Genomic DNA, 20169 nt, shown 5'->3' on the forward strand with positions numbered 1-20169 from the left:
AAAGATTCTGCTCTTTTGAATTACGCCGTTCTGGCACCATCTAGTGCGCAGGAGCGTTTACTACACTACTTTATCCTACTCCACTCCCACTGTACGAGCAATGGAATATTTCAAGAAATTCTAATAGCCTAGAGATCTCCTGTAAGCTTCTATCGCCGACAGTACGACGATATTTTATTGGACGTTTGTGGCAAAAAAATAAATAAAATAAAAATGAAGAAGCACATTTTTCTATATTCAAAGTTCAAAATGAAGCATCAAAACGGCTAGGAATTATTTGTCAACACAAAAAACAACGACAACAACAACAACAATAATAATATAACAATACACTATTAACGGTAATATTAGTAGTACTTATATTAGTAGTACAATATTTCGTGGATTGATCTCAAAGTCGTGTAAATATTTATGATGGAGTCCGACTCACTTCAGTGCATCAGTTCAAATAAAATATCGTTTCAAATAACCGATTAAAATGATTCATTCAAGTCATAATGTCACTAGGTCATCGCGTGGTCCTTGACGATTACATTTTATTAATAATAAGGATACTTGGGGGTATATACGTTTGTAACATTTCTGCTATTAGGCCATTAAAGTATCTTACATTAGTCAAATCCTCGCTTCACTTCTCGGTTCTCGGGTTGCTGACTCAGTAGCCGCAGGACCATCTGTCTCGGAACGAATCATTTAGACCGGTTGTGTGAGTAGGTTTAATAGATTCAGTGAAAAGATTCGACTCAAAAGAACGGTTGGTTCACGAATCGGACACTGCTCGTCAAGGCCTGAGGCGATGTGAGCTGGAACGCTTGTCCGTTATATCGTCTGAACGTTAAATTTCCTAACTTTTCTCCTTCGTTATCCACGTTATTCTTTCCACGGAAGTCTTTAATGACTTATGTCTAGAATAACAGTGAGAACTGGCGTATGAACATAACTATAAAAATAACTAGCTAACACAGTTAACGTTTGGTATTTTCTCACCTACCGTCTGAAGAGGGCCTTCAAATCGTTTCTGTGCGAACTGAAGTGATAAACACCTCGCTCGGCATGAGCATGTTTAGAGGCAAAACAGCATGGTTCTCCGGCAGTGTTGGAATGGGGGTGACCAGCGTCTGGGGTGAGATGATGAGTATTTTGCTATATATGCTACTAATATAACTCACGTAAAGTGATTAAAGACACTATTAATGAATATTTGGGAATCATCTTATATCTGAGGGTTTAAACTTTTAAAATATAAGTAGGCTTCATTAGGAGTTTATATTCTTTCAAGCTTCTGAAGGGGGAGCTCTTTCCTCCTGGAAAACAGCAGATTACCTCTTCAGTGCTGATGCCTCTTCTGAAGACACTAAAAGGTATTACTAGTTTACTGTAACTTACAATTCTTGTTTGAGGGTGATTTGGTCATGCTTCTGAATACTGAAGAAACCAGCCTATAGATTGTGCTTAATCTAAATCTTCTGTACCCAAAACCATTGAAATGCCTGAAAACTTTTGCCACAAAGTTTAACCTTATTTCTTTATGTTTTAGGATATATGAAAGTGAGGATTATGTGAAGAGCAGGGCAACGGTTTTCCACAGCAATTTCGTGTCAACATGTAAACCCCGCCAGAGTGTAAAATCTGTGCCTATAGGCCACTATGTGCTGCCCCCCGACTCTATCCAGAATGGTGAGCTGTCCTAACTGAGCTGTAAACCATAAATATGTTATTATTTTTAGTGACATGTTCCAATCTAAAGAATGAGTAGTTTTTACATTTAATAATAGTGGATGCCTGATTACTGTTAGAATTTTTCTCTTTAGAAATGAGAGTGCTAATCGGAAGGTTCATTTGGGAAACAGATGAACAGGTAGGAGTACATCTTTTCTGTTAAAACCCGTGTCCAGTTATTCCTCTCAGTCATTTGTTAGCTTCTTAATCTATTAAAGGTGATGAGTGAAGAACAGATAAATACTGAAGAGTCTGAAGACAGTCTATCTGATGAGACTGAAGATCAACCAGTGAGAGAGAAGAACAGGTAGGCTATGCATTAACCCAGCATTTTTTTTATTTTGTAATTATGTCTGAATTCTTTATAGTTTTGGGCAGAATGCATATTTTATTGTAGCGAGTTTTCATTTTTAAACACATAATTCTTTAATATTGTCCTATTTACCATACAACTGAAGCTAAATATTATTTTCATTACCACAGCACTTTATCTTCATAAAAACAAGGTTTAACCTTATAGTATCTTCATGTTCATGTTATCTATTAGCCAGGATGATTACGAGACTGTTGCATCACCGAACAAAGTGTGTTCATGTTGTGAGATGCGGCAATATCCTGTAAACAACATGATCTCAGGTACTTAATTAAGAAATAAAACTGACACCCTAGGACTTTCACCTATAATTCACATGTTCTCAAATTTAGAAACCGTCTCTTTTGCAGGATATGTTCATACTGACCAAATGAAGAAGTATTCAGGGGAACTTTATGATTTTCTTCCCTCCCTCCATGGCCATAACGTTTCAAGATCTAATGACGTGACACCCCCTCATTGTCACAAAGAAATGTAATATAATATGCTTCACATAAGAAGTGGATTGTCTTTGTTTTATGCGTTTCTTTGGCAAAAGTATTTAATGCAAATGGATGCTCATTTTCATTTCCTACTCATCTCATATAAATCTTCAGCACTTCAGACTTTCCCCAACAATATAAAATCCAATCCCTGTATGTGAACAGAGGTGATATGACAGGTTACAGAGAATAACAATGGTAATATCATTAAAGTGGTGTACTTAAAAACCTGTGTCGCTGTTTGGTTAATTACCTTCCAGTGAGGTGGTCTGTCCATGAAAGGATTTTCTCTGAGGTCAAGCTTTATAAGTCTGCTGAAACCAGGGATTAAGTAATCCTCCAGTGATCTGATGCTGTTAAATTTAACAGACAAGATCTGCAGATTTGCCATGTCTGGAAATAGGTATGATAACATATAATTAACAGAACACAAAAAATTGCACATGACTTGAGCACCAATGGGAACAAACAGCGGTTTATATCTAATAACCATTCAAAATAATAATGAGAGTGAAAGAGTAACTATTAGTCCTCTAAACATTAACAATATAGTCTAATAAGAGCAAAGTGACAGATCAGAGGTACAGCAGCGTCTTGCAGCAAACTGTAGCCAGTCGTCCTCTTTTTTCCTCATGAAAAAAAAAGTTTATGCCATAAATAGTAATTTCATTAACCTGTTAGTGCTGTAGGGATGTTTGTAAAACAGTTCTTGTCCAGGTTCATGAAGACCAATGACTGTAAGTGATTAACATCTTCTGGGAGGTCTTGAAGTTTATTATCAGCCAAGTTTAACCATTGCAAATTGCTGAGGCCCCCAAATTGTAATGGCAGGTGTGTAATTTTATTATTATGGAGCCCAAGTTTCTCTAACATGCCGAGTTTACCAATAGACGATGGTATGGAGACAAGACCGCATCCTACAGCCCAGAGCTCTCTCAGTTGTCTCAGGTCACCTATGGCTTCTGGGAGAACAGATAATGGGTTGTGGTTCACGCCCAGGTAAGTCAGGTGTTTCAGTGATCCAATGTTGCCAGGAAGTATGGTCAGCTGGTTTCTATCCAGTGTCAGTTCTTCAAGCTTTTCCAGATGCAGAATCTTACAGAAGATGCAAACACTGTTTTAGACATGATTTCTGTTTACAGTAAACAGTGATGTGTAGGCATTATTATATATTATGTGCTACGAATGAATTAAATTTGTGTTTTGTGAGTAGCTACTTTGAAAAACACTAGTTTTGAGGATATGGCTTACCTCGTCTGGTGGTAAAATGAGCTTATTGTTGTTCAGAAAGAGTTTTTTCAGTGTAATAAGTCTTGAAACACCAGGTGGCAAAACAACTAGACCTCGATGACTCATGTTCAGACTTTCCTGTTGTTTGTTAAGACATTCCAGTACCATATCATCCCCGTTCATTTTATTTCATGTAATACAAGCACACTATTTCAGAAATACAGGCGGCACTGAATAGAGAAGCCAGACGCGTCATCATCACCATGGTTACATACAACTTCCGGCATTTCTGGAACTGTTCATTGTACCAATGGACCTTTTTCACCGTCTACGTAACATTTCAACAGTTAAGGTTCTCCTTCATTCTGTGGTTTCTGACAACAGGAGCTAGAGGATGCCCTGGACTTTATTTGTATGATGGGAAAATTCCACATTCACAAAGCGAGATGCCTTAACTTTAAACCTAATTGTAAAATATTCACTTTTGCTTTACTCATCACTTCAAAGAATCTCCGCTAATAAAAAAAAAGCCTTAAAAACATCCAATCTTATAACAAAATTCATAAGTTGTAACTTTTATGATTGTAAAATAACTATATTTATTTACCTTTTAATTGTTATTAACATATGTATCCCCCATATGTTTATGTTCTTTTTCTAATGTTTATGTTTCTTTCTGATATTGTTAATTAAAAAAATAATAATACTTTTTCACATTTTCAGGAAGTCGTTATAGTTGGGTTAACTTGACGAGCAGTGAGTACCACAAATATATTTTTTGCATTCCCATTCGCTCAAATAGCAAAAGATATTCATCAGTCTTTAAATTAACGCAAGAAAAGTCGTTGGACAATGCAAAGCTTAAAGGGGAATATATTTTTAGTTCTTTTTTATTATTATAATTTGTTTATTCTTTAGAGGCAATGTAGTTCTCTGCGTGATGTTGTACAGACTGCGCTCTGGCTGCACAGCGCGCAGTGTTGATGATTAACATATGTATCCCCCATATGTTTATGTTCTTTTTCTAATGTTTATGTTTCTTTCTGATATTGTTAATTAAAAAAAAAAAAAATACTTTTTCACATTTTCAGGAAGTCGTTATAGTTGGGTTAACTTGACGAGCAGTGAGTACCACAAATATATTTTTTGCATTCCCATTCGCTCAAATAGCAAAAGATATCAGTCTTTAAATTAACGCAAGAAAAGTCGTTGGACAATGCAAAGCTTAAAGGGGGATATATTTTTATAGTTATTTTTTATTATTATTATTTGTTTATTCTTTAGAGGCAATGTAGTTCTCTGCGTGATGTTGTACAGACTGCGCTCTGGCTGCACAGCGCGCAGTGTTGATATTCTTAAACAACCTAACGTTACCGGAGAACAGGAGGAAGTGCGCATGATCCGTTCAGGGGCCAAATAATGATATGCATATATACGCGCTGGGAGTACATAGGTTATTTGGAGTTTGGTTTGTACGTGTTTAAGTGAATAAAATGGATGAAGACAACCTCACCGTGGTCCTGCATTCTAAAGGAGATCTCAGATTGGTATGACATTTTATGCAATTTGAGTGAAGATTTCGCAACCCTTGAACTTGTGATTCATAATTGCAGATTTTTCTGTATATTTAACAGGAACAGCGTCCCATTCCGGAACCAGGACCAAATGGTATGGTTTCTTCACTTGGCAATATTTCCAAATGCATTGCAATGAAGAATAATATTCATATTTATTCATTATTTTCCGGGCTTCTTTATTAAAGAGGTGTTACTTAAGATGCACTCTGTGGGCATTTGTGGATCAGACGTGCACTATTGGCAGAACGGCCGCATCGGGGACTATGTGGTGAAACAGCCCATGATACTCGGACATGAAGCCTCTGGTCGTGTGGTCAAAGTGGGCTCTGCTGTGACGCACCTCAAAGCAGGTTAGTTCTCTCTGTATCTCGCTTAGTTTTTAATACTATGTCAGTTACACTCAGATTAAGTGAGTTTTTCTTTCATTTTTGTGTTCAACAGGGGACAGAGTTGCCATTGAGCCTGGAGTTCCTCGTGAAGTAGATGAGTTCTTTAAATCTGGACACTACAATCTGTCTCCCAGCATATTCTTTTGTGCCACTCCTCCAGATGATGGAAACCTATGCAGATACTACAAACACGATGCTAACTTTTGCTACAAGTCAGATCACTATTACTGGATAAGTTATATAATGAGAGAGCCCATGGCACTTTGATTCTATACATAATAATCATATATATGGCTGTGTGTGTGCAGGCTGCCCGATAATGTGACTTATGAGGAGGGAGCCCTGATCGAGCCCCTGTCGGTGGGCATTCATGCCTGCAGGAGGGCAGGAGTCACTCTTGGAAACTCAGTGTTTGTCTGCGGTGCAGGTCAGTCATCTCTAATGATTGATATTTATGCAGCTGTTACACATTAACTAACCAAACAGTGTAATGACCTCTGACTTCTTGGCCACTGCCACTTTTCTATAGTGTGTCAGGACTGTAAAACAGTTGTTGCTTATTAAGCTAATATCACTGTCATCTGTATAACATGACTTTTGGGATGTATGACTGGTTAAAGTAATAAATGGACTATATATGTTTGTTTTTATCAACATAGGACCAATTGGACTGGTGTCTTTGTTGGCGGCCAAAGCCATGGGTGCTTCACAAGTAATAATAAGTGGTAGTGTATATATTCAGTATGTACAAAAGGGAATTATATATGTTTTCATTGCACTTTAAAAAGAATTTCTGTATTTGTAGATCTGTCCTCTGATCGGCTTGCCAAGGCTAAAGAGATCGGGGCAGACTTCCTGCTTCATGTGAAGAAAGAGGACGAACCAAAGGACATTGCCAAGAAAGTGGAGGGAATGCTGGGTTGCATGCCTCAAATCAGCATTGAATGCACTGGAGTGCAGAGCAGCATTCAAACAGCCATCTATGTAAGTTTAATGATAAAAATGAAGTCATACTGCTAACACCATAAAGATATGCTAAAATCACAGCCCATACTTAGACCTTGCTTTTGTGCTGATGAGGGCGTTTTTGTCTAGGCAACTCGTTCTGGAGGAGTGCTGGTGCTGGTTGGGCTTGGTACCGAGATGACCACTGTACCTCTTCTCAATGCAGCTGTCAGAGAAGTTGACATCAGAGGTGTATTCCGCTACTGTAATACGTAAGTAGGATCACTAGGACTAGGGATTCACATATGAATACAATGTACATACATATTTATTGTAGTTTGTAAATTCAAAATTAGATTTTATTCCTTTGCACACTTTTACCAATGTTCCCTCATTGTTTTTCCAGCTGGCCGGTGGCCATTTCTATGTTGGCGTCTAAGAAGGTGAACGTCAAGCCCCTGGTCACCCACCGTTTCCCACTGGAGCAGGCTATGCAGGCCTTTGAAACCACCCATCAGGGGCTGGGGGTTAAAGTCATGTTAAAATGTGACAAGAACAACCAGAACCCATGAGATGAACTCTTGGACCTATGCCTGATTGATTATTACCTAGCTACAGTCACTTGAATAAATTTGTTTAATCCAGCTAATTTTGTGAGTAACCTCACCGTCTTGTCTCAGGTACAGCAGTCAGAGGAATTCCGTTTTTTCTTCACAGTGTACACAATTATTTACAATTTCAGTTGTATTATAACTTTATGAATATGTAGCATTTTACATTAGTAAAGTGTTTATAAATAAACCTTTTGTTATTATATAATAATGAAAAGTATTCAAATTGAATTTTATGTAACATTGTCAGAGTGCAGTTTTTAATATAATGCTATAATAATAGCTGGTTATTTTTTTTATAGTTTACTTAACTTAAATCTTGTTTACAAACAATGAAGCTTTACCTAAAATTTATGATACAAGGATACTTGAGTTTGTCTATGTGGTTTCGTGAAATTGATTTGGGTTATAAGTAGAACGTGGAAGCAGTTGTACAAGTAGTCCGTTATAATCTTTTTAAATAAATAAAAATGTCACATGCACAACCAGTGAATAAATCTTTTAAAAGAAGAAAAAAATAAATGCATACATTTATGTATGTTTGTACAAATTGCGTTTTGTCCGGCATGCAGTTTTGATGGACTCATTAGACCCTGTCTGTGGGCATTCATGCCTGCAGGAGGGCAGGAGTCACTCGTGGAAGCTCAGTGTTTGTCTGCGGTGCAGGTCAGTCATCTCTAATGATAGCATATATTTATGCAACTGTTATACATTAACTAGCCAATCAGTGTAATGACCTCTGACTTCTTCGCCACTGCCACTTTTCTATTTTTTTCTATAGTGGTATCAGGACTGTAAAACAATTGGTGCTTATTAATCTAATAGCACTGTTGGCATACTTTATTTTCAGAAATGTCATCTGTGTGACACAACTTTTGTGATATGTGTCTGGTTATAGCAAAAATACCAACTAGACTAGTGTCTTTCTTAGCGGCCAAAGCCACGAGTAATAAGTGGTAAGTCATGTATCTAGTGTTGTGTAAAAGTGAATTTTTATATGTATATATATATATACATAATGTAATTATACCTTTAATATATAATACAGATTATACTTTATTTTTACTTTTATATTTGTTTATGCACAGTACTGAGATTTATTGAAATCTTATACTCTGACCTTCTTTTTTGTGCTGATGGTGTGCTGAGTTTTTGTCCAGGCAACTCATTCTGGAGGAGTGGTGGTGCTGGTTGTGTACTGAAACGACCACCATACTTTACATTGCTTAAGTTTAGTCCCAAATGTCTCACAATACACTAGGCACTTACCTTGTATCGCGCATGCTGAATATTACTAATCAGTGTTGGGCTAGTTACTCAAAGAATGTAATATATTACTCATTACTAGTTACTCCTTTCAAAAGTAATGTTACTTTACTTATTACTTTCTGGCAACAGTAATTAGTTACACTACTAGTACATTACTTCTTCTTCACGCCCAACAGAAGTTGTACTGTAACTGGATATCTTCCACATAAAATTCTTCTAGAATGTTACTAACAACATATTTCTGCCTCATCATTTGACCAAAATCCACATTGTATCGCAGTCAGAAGTTATTACAAACACTCAATAGTGATTGATAGTGACATTCAAGTAGAAGTGTTGTATTAATCTCATTAATTGTCGTGTAGCTTGAAGCTAATTGTAATTTCTCTGTTACCCATATAGGATTATATTTCATTATGTATTTTATCAAATCACATAAGACAAAATTCTGGACTTTTGGTAGTACCAAAGTCCACTAAAGGAGGTAGAGCTTTTCCAGATTTTGCTCCCAAACTCTGGAATAGCCTTCCTGATAAAGTTCGGGGGTTCAGACACACTCTCTCTGTTTAAATCTAGATTAAAGACTTTTACCCAAGCATTCACATGTTGTTTCTCATAACCTTGTACTCAAGTTATATCTGATCAAATGCACATTATCATTCTATGCTTAGTTTGAACACATTATCATTTTTTGCTTGGTTTGAATAGCAGCTATGCTAATTTTTCTCTATTTGCTTCTCTGTTTCTGCCACGGGATGGGAATCCCGAGGGAACTAAGAATTACACAAGCATCAGTCTGGATCCAGCCCTTACAAAGATCTGAGATGACCGAACACCTGAGAAGAGATGATGCCAACCCCTCAGACCTCAGATGACGCCAGCCCTGAACCAACATACAGAACTACCAAATTTGCCTATACGTTTGATCACAGCATAATCATTGCTTTTAATAGTGTTCACCGTTTGTTTGGACTTTGAATACATGTCATTGACTAACTGCATGATTTTTTTCTGTACATATCTGCCATATGGACACCACCTTGACATTGTCACCACTGATAAGCTACTCCTAAATGTAATGTAGAAACTTAAATTTTCTGTGAAGCTGCTTTATAACAATTTGTGTCATGAAAAGCACTAAACAAATAAACGTGAATTGAATTGATTGAACTGTAATACATGAGTCTGGGAATTCACATACAACTGATTTGAGCAGATCATATTGATTATATGTATGCATGATACCATTTACACTTTTGCCCATGTTCTCTCACAGTAACTCCAGCATTCTGTGTTGGCGTCTAAGAAACCACTGATGACCAGCCATCGTTTCCCACTGGAGCAGGCTGTGCAGACCTTTGAGATGTCACACCAGGGGATTGGGGTTAAGGTCATATTAAAATGTGGCAAGAATGACCAGAAGTTCAAAACCCATGATATCCATCAATACAGCAATTTTGTTTGTAAGGAGTGTAATTCTTTATGTAAAGTTTAATATTATATTTGTATTTTATCAGTCTGTAGCATTTAGTTAAATATAGCCCTAAATCAAAGCTTTTGTCATTGCACAATCATGAACAGTATTAAAATGAAACACTTTTGAGCTTTAAATATTATCCTTTTATAGCCTAATAGCTGGTCATGTTTACAGTTTACTCATATTAATCATGTTTATAAACAGCTAATCTTTACAAATGATATCTCATACTTGAAGTAACATTTGAGCTACTTTAAGCACAGTATATAGGCTAACTTTTTAAGTATGCTCGTGTGTTTTTGTTTACTTGTTTGATTCTTCAACGCTCATGAAAAAAGGTTGTAGTGTATTTTAATAACCTCTAGGGGGAGCAGGGATCTTCAAAATTGGAGAATGATTATTGAACTCACGCACACTCGCTAATAAAGAGCCTGTCTCGCAATCTTGCTATAAAGCGTGGCAATGTCCCTCTAATCTCCCCTAAGATCAGATAAAGGAGTTTCATTATTGGGTGTTTATTTCTTTCTTTCTTATTCTTTCCTTGACTATGCCAATGCCAAACTGTGAGACTCAAATCTGTACTCATTAGGTCCATAATATGAAGCTAGGGAGCTATTTTTAAGCTTTGGAAGCTGGCCACTGTTAGAAGTAGCTGGCATGGACTTTGACTCAAGCTTCCAGGATGTATATGACCCACTCAGGCTTCAAGCAATTCTTTAGATCGCAAATAAACCAACCAAAATTGCCAGAGAATCAAAGATAAAACAACATGAAGGGCTTATGTTACACTTTATTGTAATTTTGCCATAGTGTAATTTTAAGATGCATGCAGACAGGTATTCATGTTCATGTATTATTAGTTGTTTCATGTCTCTTTTTTTATTACGGTTTTCAAACGTTTTCTTACGCAGCGGTAAGGCTTTTGGTCACAGTGTCTTCTTATTTTCCCAAGGCCAAAGCCTCACAAAGATAAAATGAGACTAACAGTGATTCCTACATGGACACAAGTACTAAACAAGGTAAACGTTTTTGTACAGACATTCTAATACTGCTTATGGAGGTGGACGCACTATTAACAACACTATTACATTCAGCACTGACTCAAATGAGTTGCAGCTGGGCATACACAAAAAAAGCACACATAAAAAATAAACTCTTAAATTTCATACAATGTTTTTGAGTTTGAAACAACCTTCATTTACAGCATGGCAAGAGAATGTTTTGATTATTGTAGCATGGGAGAAGTCCAGAAATGGTTTACATATGGTATTTTACAAAAGATTCGCTCACTTGTAAGTAAAAAACTATTCTCAAAATTTGCTCATTCTTTAATGCCCACTAGATGACATTTCTCCACTGACAAGGCTGGCATAAAGTTCTATGAGTCTGGATTATGTATTATGTACTTATTGAGCATATTAAAAAAAAAAAGTGTCATGCCACATTTGCTACAAGTTCAGTTATTTTTATGTAAGGGACTTGTACTGATTCAGTGTGCATTTGATTTGAAAAAAAAAAGTGTAAAATTAAATGACAACTGGATCAAGTATAATATCCAATATATTATGTCATTATAACGGAAACAATCATTCTGGAATGGTCACTAGGCATGATGTTTTGGGCTTCTCCTGTCTGGACTTCTCACTCTGGCTTTTCCATTCCTTTCTGATATTGATATAACGATTACATATTTACAAAACAAACTTGCATCTCTCCAACAATGTCCACACGTACATAATTGTAAATAAATTAAAGAGTAGCATCAAAATCAAAGCACCCCTTATGTCACGAAGAAAGGACTTGAGATTCATCTACTCCATCTTCATCTTCATCTGACTATGCACACACCCAAGAGCAAACATGACAAATCAAAAAGAATCCACACTATGCAGAAACGACACACCATATCAATGTTAGCGGACAGTAAGAGTGATGGGAGTTGTTTTTGGTGAAGATAAATGGAGAAAGGTGACTGCTGCATTCAGACATTTCCTAGTGCCCAGAGTTGTGTATCTCAGCTGAAGTCCACCTCAGATCATATATACATAGGAGTCTCCTGACCAGTTAAGAGTCTAAACATGGCAGCTGGCATAGTCTTCATGTGGATCTGTTTCAGGACAAAGAAAGATATCTTTTTACTATATATTATTCTACTAACATTATTTAAAGGGGTCATATGATGCGATTTAAATTTTTCTTTTCTCTTTGGAGTGTTACGAGCTCTTGGTGCATAAAGAAGATCTGTAAAGTTGCAAAGGCTAAAGTCTCAAATCTAAAGAGATATTCTTTATAAAAGTTAAGAGTCAGCCACACCTACCTAAAACGGCTCGTTCTAACACGCCCACACATGTCTGTCACGATGTGGGAAGATTTGCATAACGCCGCCCAAATGTTCATGCAAAGAAAGAAGGCATAACTTTTATTCTCGCTGTAATATTGTTGTTGCCGCCGCCGCCATGTCGTGAAGGCGCTGTGTGATTTGTTGTGAAAGTGAAACTACTTTGTTTGGCCTTCCAAAAGAGGACGATATTGCTTCGTCATGCCTGGAGCTGATCCGTGCTGGTCGCTGAGGAAATACATCAACTTCGCTCTGTGGATCGCTGGATCGGCTTTCACCGTGGACGAAGCGGAGTCCAGCCCAGGGTCATCACGTGTGGTTGCCGCAAGCCCTCTGGACGCTCCTTCGTCAAATCCGCCGGCCGCGCCGTTCTCAAGCCCACCCGCCTCCACTCACTCTAGCCCTCCAGCCGTTCCTCACTCTAGCCCTCACTCTGCTCACTCAAGCTGCCGTGTGATAATGTTATTTTTAGCAACATCATATGACCCCTTTAATATATATTTTAATATAAACTACTGTTTGAAAGTTTGGGGTCAGTAGGATTTAAAAAAAAAAGAAATTAATACTTTTATTTAGCAAGGATACATTAAATTGATCAAAATTGACAGTAAAGACTTTTGTAATGTTACCAAATAAATTTGATTTCAAATAAAAGCTGTTCTTGTTGAATTTTCTATTCATCAAAGAATCACAAATCACAGTTTCAACAAAAATATTAAGCAGAACAACTGTTTTCAACATAGACATTAAGATATGTTTTTTTAAACACCAAATCAGCATATTAAAATGATTTCTGAAGGATCATGTCACACTCATGACTGGAGTAATGGCTGGTAAAAATTAGGCTTTGCAATTTCAGGAATAAATTACATTTTAAAGTAAATAATAAAATATGTATTCAAATATAGCTATATAGTAAATATATTAAAATAGAAAACAGATATTTTAAATTGTAGTCTTTGATACTATTACTATTCTCACTGAATAGTCATAAATGCAGCCTTGATGAGCATAAGAGACTTTCAAAAAAAAAATGTATTCAAACTTTCAAAAGGTAGTGTATGTATAGTGCTCACCTCGCCAACAGAATTGGAGAGAGCTTGGACGATTTTCTCATGTGCCGTGGCCACAACACTTTGGCCGTTTATCTCAATAATACGATGACCAACCCGGACACCTCCTCTCTCTGCAATCCCTCCTCGCATTAGACTACAGATCTGAGGAGCACAAAACAAAAGTTGGACTTAACAGTAAGAATTATATTTCAATACTTTATTTCAGACTTCCTCTTCCACCATACTCACAATGCCATTCTGCACACTAAAACCCAGCTGGTACTTGAGGTCTGGTCTTTTAATGAGAACTGTGGTTACAGGAGGGCAGCTCACGATGTTTAGCTTCACCTGCACCTGATTTTTCAGGCCCTGATAGAGATGTACAAAACATACATGTGAATATATTACTACAATTATATAATAAGATCACACCTATGATCACACAATAATATGATAATACAATTTATAATCATAATACGATCACACCTGCACTGTGTTATTACATTGGGATCATAACAATAGGAAATCTAAATTGTATTTCCTTTGCAAGCACTTTATTGATTGATTTGTGGTGGTTCGGCAGCCCTAAACCACAGACACTTAATAACCAGCTACTCAGAATAACACAGATGGATTCATGGCCAGGCCAAGATTCAGCCCACTGCGCACTGTGACAGCCCAACCCGTTTGCATACCTTGACGATTCCCTGACAGGTGGCGAGAGGCAACCCCACCAGACTGGTGTTGTTGATTGACATGATCTGGTCACCGATGCTGAGCTTCCCAGAACGGGCAGCAGGGCCTCCATTCATCATGTTGGCCAGGATGACGGTGGGCAGAATAGAGCCCCAGCCAGACTCCACAATAACTATGCCCAGAATCTCCCCCTTCTGCTTCTCCAGCTGCAACTGTGGGAGTAGAGAGATAGAGAGAGTGAGAGTGAGACAGAGGCATAGGCAAGGGATTGTAGTTGATTGCCAATAAAAGGCCATAAAAGAACAAAGCAATTAAGGAAACAATTTTACTCAGTGCTATAGAGAACAGCCTTGGGCATTCAAAATTCAGTTATTTGGTGCACTGGTCCTTTTAAAGGGGGTGTCTAATGCTATTTCATGCATTCTGAGTATTTACACTGTTAAAGAGTTGGATTCTCATGCTTAACATGGCCAAAGTTTCAAAAAACGATTTGGACGTATGACGGAGCATTTCTGTGCCAAATACACTCCATCCAGGTTTGTATAACCCAGTGTTGCCAAGTCCGCGGGCTACTTTAATACTGTTGCCACAGGTTGTTTTTCATGTCCGCGGGTTGAAGCGACTCCAATAACATGATATTTATCCCCAGGAATGTGAATTTTAGCAAGGGAACCCCGCCAAAAAACTTATATTTTACCCCCCTGGAACGCGATTTTTAACTGGGGACCCCCTCGAAACGCAATTGGGCTAGATTTGAGTAGCGATTGGGATGGTTTTCTTGTGAAAACCTGGCAACCCTGGTATAACCCCTTGTCCAAATACCCACACTTGTGGTCTTGGCCACTTGAGAGCATGTGCGCGCGACAGGAAGTAAGTGCGCAAGACTGTCCCAGGTCTTAAAAACGCCAAAGCGCAGTGCCTTATCTCGAATACTTGCCTTGTCCAAATACACACACTTGCGGTCTTTGCACTTGACCACTTATATGATGTATTTCCTGTATTTGGCCCAAGTGTTCAAGTGAGGATGAAGACCACAAGTGTGTGTCTAACTTTTCATTACCTGATGGGACACACTTATAGTGTTGCAAAAATGCAACTGTTTACATGGCTTTATTTTAATTATCATTTTAAATACTTTGCATTTTAAAATCAACTTCTAAATGTCTGTTCAGTAGTCCCTATAACATGACATAATTTTAATTTGTGGTGCTTCTAATTAAATGATAAAAAGCAGTTGCAAATGTTGCACAAAATAAATATCACCACTACTCATCTTCGCACCAATAAAATGAAAAAACACTGTTTTTCTACCAAATTATATGTAATATCTAATTATTATATTAATATTTAACTTGCATTGGAAAGGTTTCCGTGACGTCTCGCGAGATCTCGGCAAAAAGTCTCAAGATTTATTTCCAGAACATGATGCATGATTGGATACACTAAGCCTCGAATAGTGCTCCGGAGCGGTATTCGAGATAGTGTGGATTTAGTGTGCGTTAAGGGCACTGCGCTCTGGCGTTTTTAAGACCTGGGACAGTCTTGAGCACTTACTTCCTGTCGCGCGCACGCGCTCTCAAGTGGCCAAGACCGCAAGTGTGGGTATTTGGACAAAGCAACTGTTTCAGAGCGCTATTCGAGGCTTAGTGTATCCCATCATGCATCGTGTTGTGGAAATAAATCGTGAGACTTTTATTAGTAATAATTTGATATTACATATAATTTGGTAGTAAAACAAAGAGTTGCACGTTTTATTGGTGCAAATGAGTAGTGGTGATAATTATTTTGTACAACATTTGCAACTGCTTTTTATCGCATAATTAGAAGCACCACTAAATTAAATTTAGTTTTCACACTTCTGAAAAGCACCAGTCTCCACTGGCTATAAACACATAACACCATGTCAAATCCTTTATATAAGCCATTATATAAGCACAACATTTAAAGGGATAGTTCTCTCCCAAAAATGAAAATTCTGTCATCATTTACTCACATTCATGGTTGTTCCCAACTTGTATGAGTTTCTTTCTTCTGTTTAACCTGAAGATATTTTGAAGAATGCAGATAATGAAACATTTACTGGTCCCCATTTTATTATAGTATATATAAAAAAAAACTTACGGAAGTCAAAAGGGGACCAGCAACTGTTTGAGCAACATTCTTCTAAATATTTTCGTTTGTGTTCAGCAGAAGAAAGAAATTCATAAAAGTCTGGAACAAATTGAGCGTGAGTAAATTATGACAATTTTCATTTTTGGACAACTAAGTTCAAGTTACTTTACAAACTAGCTCAAATGTTACCAGTGGTTTTTATGGTGTGTGTGTGTGTGTGTGTGTTTTTTCAACAAACAAAAGTGCTGCTGTCCTTCATCACTTTCCTCTGCTTTCTAGTAACCCCACATGTATTGAGCAGAAAAGCATCAGTGTGCCGGGTCAGCTGTGTCCTAACACAGAGAGAACACTTAATAGAGAAGAAAGCGTCTGGCAGCTGACCTCTTTGCAGTTGTCAGAGTTTGAGAAGTGGATGAGGTCATCATTGTACATCTCCTGTGTGTTGATGATGTCGCTGTATTCTTTCTGGCTCAGGTCCTCTGGGTTGATCCCATTGGATCTGAGGAATTCCTGGTAGGCCACGCTGAATGCCTGACCAATGGACTGTGCTATGAGCTGGGCCTGCATATGTTGGAGGAGAAAACCAGGTGAAACGGCAAAAATCAATTCATGTATACATTTGCCATCAGTTATAAATTGGTTACATGACAGAAGTAAATAGAACTAAATCATTTCACATTAAGTTTATTATGAGCCTTTTAAAGACAAAAGCAAAATAAGTCACATTTATCTTTATGTAATTAAGATTGTTTTTAAGCAGCTTCACACTAACAAACAGGAAAATAACAGTGTCAAAGTTGCAAAATTCATCAATTTCATCCGTAAAGCAGCTCTAAAGAAGACAATGGTGTCATTATTCAGCTCAAGTTAGTTCAATGTTGATTCAATTTAGTATAATAACAGTTTCAATGTTGCGAAGTTAATCCGTTATGAAACAAATTCAGTATAACTATAAAGCAGCTCTAAAGAATTCAATAGTGTCATTATTCAGCCCAGTTTAGTTCAATGTTGAATTAATTTTGTTCAATAACAGTGTCGATGCTGCAAAGTTCATCAGTTATGAAACAAACTCAATTCAACTATTAAGCAGCTCTAAAGAAGACAATAGTGTCATTATTCAGCTCAAGTCCATTCAGAATTTATTCAATTCAGTTCAATAACAGTTTCGATGTTGCAAATGTATTCAATTATGAAACAAATTCCTCTATAAAGCAGCTCTAAAGAAGACAATAGTGTTGTTATTATCCAGCTCAATTCAGTCCAAGTTTTGTTCTCAACCATGCGAGAAACCAGTCTCAGTCAGAGGGCCAGTTCTCCTCTGGCCTGGAAGCACATTAGTTGTTCTGCATATAAGCTTCTTTGACAATACCTAAAAGAACATGCAGCAGATGAACACTTGTGTCATTTTTTCCCTCTTCATTGATTTGATGTTTTGTGAATCTGCTCACTCATAGTGTATTATTGTACATTGATTTTTCCCTCTAGAATAGGTTTATGTTTTTCGAACAGTTTCCATAACCGCCAGCTGTCGTCTTTGAAGGTAAGCTGGTGCTACAGTAGTGCTCACTGTGAAATGTGAATACACTGGCCAATTTCAAGCACTGTGACCTTATACAAATCTTAGTGAATATTCTTCTTTGGAAGTAGAAAAATTGCTGGATAAAGTCTATTATATTGGCCTGTCGGCACTAGAATGCTAAAGAGGTGCAGTGGAAAAGAAGTTCATTCCCTTTGCTAATGATTGTGGAAGTTTTCTGATTTAACAGTACCCCTCAGGTGACGTGTGCACAGGTAGGGGTCATGCCATTAATCTAGCATCCCAACATGTGTGCTGGCTTTGATTTGCACAGGAAACACGACTGCTTTAGGATTATTCAGAGAACTGAGCATCTAAATCAGTCATGATAAAAACACAAAAGCAAAAAACACACCAGCAGTGATCAGACTGCTGGATAAACGACTGATTTATAGTATATGGGCCCCAAAGGAGGAACAGAGCAAAGTTTTCCAAATTTAGACTTTTGTTTTTAGGATGATAAAAACTATTTCAAATAAATGCTGTTCATCTGAACTTTCTATTCATCAAAGAATTTCCAAATTTGTCCAATCTTTGGGTTGTTATGCGTGTACAGATTATAAAAAGGAAACAGAAGTATTCACACTTACATCCTCGGACTCAAATACGTGGCATATCATTTTGTACTGCTTCTTGGCCTCTGGGGCTCCAGGGGTCGTCTCGATGCAGTCCTGTGAGGCGGTGCGTGGCATGCGGCGTCTTGCCATTAGAACCACAATGTTCCCGATGTCAGCAATGTATGAGATGGTACGCAAAGCGTTATCCATCATGGTCTCCTTTGAAACAACAAAGGTAGTAACCACAGTTACTTCTCAGCATTCTGTGGCAACACCTCCCAACACATTACACCAGACTAGAGTTAAGGCTGTGTTTTAATCCCATTGCTTAGTTATAATTTCACAGACTTTCTTATCCAAATGGGCTCACATTACATTCTCTTAGGAACAGCCTCCAGATGCAACCTAGGGTTAAGAATGCACAGTGGGTTTCCAGAACGTTCCCATTCATGAATCCCCCCTTCAGGAAGATCTGTTTGAAGCTACAAGCATACAGCCTTGGGTTAACCCAGATCTTTAAACAGTAAAGTTACAGTCATCCCTGCTTAGTAAAGGGAAGATGACCTTGAAATTGTATTCACTAAAATAACTGTTCTGATGCTGTTCTGATTGAGACATTGTAATACATTCCATATTCCATGAACTGGATGTCTGAGTGTGAATGAGCAGAACAAGAAACAGCATATATGACATGCACTCTATTTCACATATATAGAAACAAAAAAGGTAATAAATCATCAGAGAGATGAAAAAATTTAATGATCCAGAGGAAATTCATGCAGCATTTCGATTCAATGCACACAAAGGTCATGTGTGGGATTTTCATTTTCATTTTACTGCAGCTCTTCTTTAAATTATAGGACCATAATATGTGGCATGTTTACTTCAAAGACTCTATGAAACAGATTGTAAACCACTATCAGCATCTATCATTTCTTTCTACTTAATGCATATATTTTATATGCGGCTAGCAGATGACGATATGCAGTGCTGAAAAGCTTCCTCTCCTATTCAAAAACAACACCCAAGAAAATATCAAGACCAGTGTTTAAGGTAAAGTTATGGTATAGGCTTTGGTTGTGTGTTACTAAAATTCTTCATCTGAGATGCTTTGTCATTGTCAGGACACAAATAATTCGTTTTGTTTTCAGTTGGCTGTGCACCAGAATCCACACATCCACAACAGTCATTAGCTATATTTACATGCAGCCATGTAATCCATTACCAGCCTAGTAATTAATGTAAAGGTGATTTGGTTAAATAGAAGCAGGAAAGAAAAGATTAATCGTAATTTAATATTCAAAAATATGTAATAAAAAACAATTGCAATTCAGTATGCAAATATTACAATGATGCCATCACTATCAGTCAATCATTGTAAGTGGGAGATTATGAAACATTCATAGTAAATTGTAATAAATAAAGTTTGCATGGATTCTGTGTGCTAAACAGATTGGGCTGAATTAAATCTAAAAGTTTCAGTCTTATAGGGTACTTTGAATGTCTGAGGAATATCAATAAAACCTTGAAGGCACTGTAATGAATCTGTAACAGCCAATAGAGACTCACTGTGAGATGTGACAGGCAGGGTGAGGACTGACACTGCATTGCAGCACATAACGAAATGTCCGTGCCAGCCTGCCCACTCACTGCTGTTCAGTCAGAACTCATACACATTATCACAGCAACACACACAGTACCAGGGTACTAAATGTACCATTAAAACTGTATATAGCTCTTCCTACCTTATGCTTACAGTAACA

At 37.4% G+C, this 20169-nt stretch overlaps 4 protein-coding genes across 7 annotated transcripts in view; 2 read left to right on the forward strand and 2 right to left on the reverse strand.

Annotated features, from left to right (window-relative positions):
* Positions 1-783: 783 nt before the first annotated feature.
* terb2 (telomere repeat binding bouquet formation protein 2) lies at positions 784-2786 on the forward strand. The gene is made up of 7 exons (XM_016285423.1): positions 784-1123; positions 1280-1361; positions 1538-1677; positions 1812-1858; positions 1938-2026; positions 2267-2355; positions 2443-2786. The coding sequence occupies exons 1-7, from the start codon at positions 1054-1056 to the stop codon at positions 2568-2570; spliced, it is 645 nt and encodes a 214-aa protein (XP_016140909.1). The 5' UTR covers positions 784-1053; the 3' UTR covers positions 2571-2786.
* On the reverse strand, positions 2689-3987 carry LOC107595109 (plant intracellular Ras-group-related LRR protein 3). Its single transcript, XM_016285422.1, has 4 exons — positions 3826-3987; positions 3249-3669; positions 2828-2967; positions 2689-2725 (listed from the first exon to the last, which is right to left on the reverse strand). The coding sequence occupies exons 1-4, from the start codon at positions 3985-3987 to the stop codon at positions 2693-2695; spliced, it is 756 nt and encodes a 251-aa protein (XP_016140908.1). The 3' UTR covers positions 2689-2692.
* A 1204-nt stretch (positions 3988-5191) lies between these two features.
* LOC107595113 (sorbitol dehydrogenase-like) lies at positions 5192-7830 on the forward strand. The gene is made up of 9 exons (XM_016285424.1): positions 5192-5351; positions 5439-5472; positions 5567-5731; positions 5823-5982; positions 6079-6197; positions 6430-6495; positions 6576-6754; positions 6866-6987; positions 7122-7830. Exons 1-9 carry the CDS (start codon positions 5298-5300, stop codon positions 7285-7287), a joined length of 1065 nt encoding a protein of 354 aa, XP_016140910.1. The 5' UTR covers positions 5192-5297; the 3' UTR covers positions 7288-7830.
* Positions 7831-10853: 3023 nt separating this feature from the next.
* LOC107595076 (amyloid beta A4 precursor protein-binding family A member 2-like) overlaps positions 10854-20169 on the reverse strand; it is a 29414-nt gene continuing 20098 nt past the window's right edge. For all 4 annotated transcript variants that reach the window (XM_016285381.1, XM_016285380.1, XM_016285379.1 and 1 more), the window contains 6 exons: positions 18440-18625; positions 16655-16834; positions 14161-14373; positions 13715-13834; positions 13487-13627; positions 10854-12179 (listed from right to left, as the gene is read on the reverse strand). In XM_016285381.1, coding sequence (XP_016140867.1) covers positions 12108-12179; positions 13487-13627; positions 13715-13834; positions 14161-14373; positions 16655-16834; positions 18440-18625 — 912 coding nt within the window. In that variant the 3' untranslated portion in view covers positions 10854-12107. The remainder of the gene's footprint in view (positions 12180-13486; positions 13628-13714; positions 13835-14160; positions 14374-16654; positions 16835-18439; positions 18626-20169) is intronic.

This window comes from Sinocyclocheilus grahami, unplaced genomic scaffold (assembly GCF_001515645.1).
Source record: "Sinocyclocheilus grahami isolate Dianchi unplaced genomic scaffold, SAMN03320097.WGS_v1.1 scaffold196.1, whole genome shotgun sequence".
Taxonomy (NCBI): domain Eukaryota; kingdom Metazoa; phylum Chordata; class Actinopteri; order Cypriniformes; family Cyprinidae; genus Sinocyclocheilus; species Sinocyclocheilus grahami.

Coding starts and splice junctions, on each gene's coding strand:
- LOC107595113 (XM_016285424.1), top strand. CDS start 5,298: ATGGATGAAGACAACCTCACCGTGGTCCTGCATTCTAAAGGAGATCTC. Junction 5,983..6,078: donor GATGCTAACTTTTGCTACAA/GTCAGATCACTA, acceptor GTGTGTGTGCAG/GCTGCCCGATAATGTGACTT. Junction 6,496..6,575: donor TTCACAAGTAATAATAAGTG/GTAGTGTATATA, acceptor CTGTATTTGTAG/ATCTGTCCTCTGATCGGCTT.
- LOC107595109 (XM_016285422.1), bottom strand. CDS start 3,987: ATGAACGGGGATGATATGGTACTGGAATGTCTTAACAAACAACAGGAA. Junction 3,670..3,825: donor TCATTTTACCACCAGACGAG/GTAAGCCATATC, acceptor ATCTTCTGTAAG/ATTCTGCATCTGGAAAAGCT. Junction 2,968..3,248: donor CATCCCTACAGCACTAACAG/GTTAATGAAATT, acceptor ACCTATTTCCAG/ACATGGCAAATCTGCAGATC.
- terb2 (XM_016285423.1), top strand. CDS start 1,054: ATGAGCATGTTTAGAGGCAAAACAGCATGGTTCTCCGGCAGTGTTGGA. Junction 1,124..1,279: donor GGGGGTGACCAGCGTCTGGG/GTGAGATGATGA, acceptor TATTCTTTCAAG/CTTCTGAAGGGGGAGCTCTT. Junction 2,356..2,442: donor TGTAAACAACATGATCTCAG/GTACTTAATTAA, acceptor TCTCTTTTGCAG/GATATGTTCATACTGACCAA.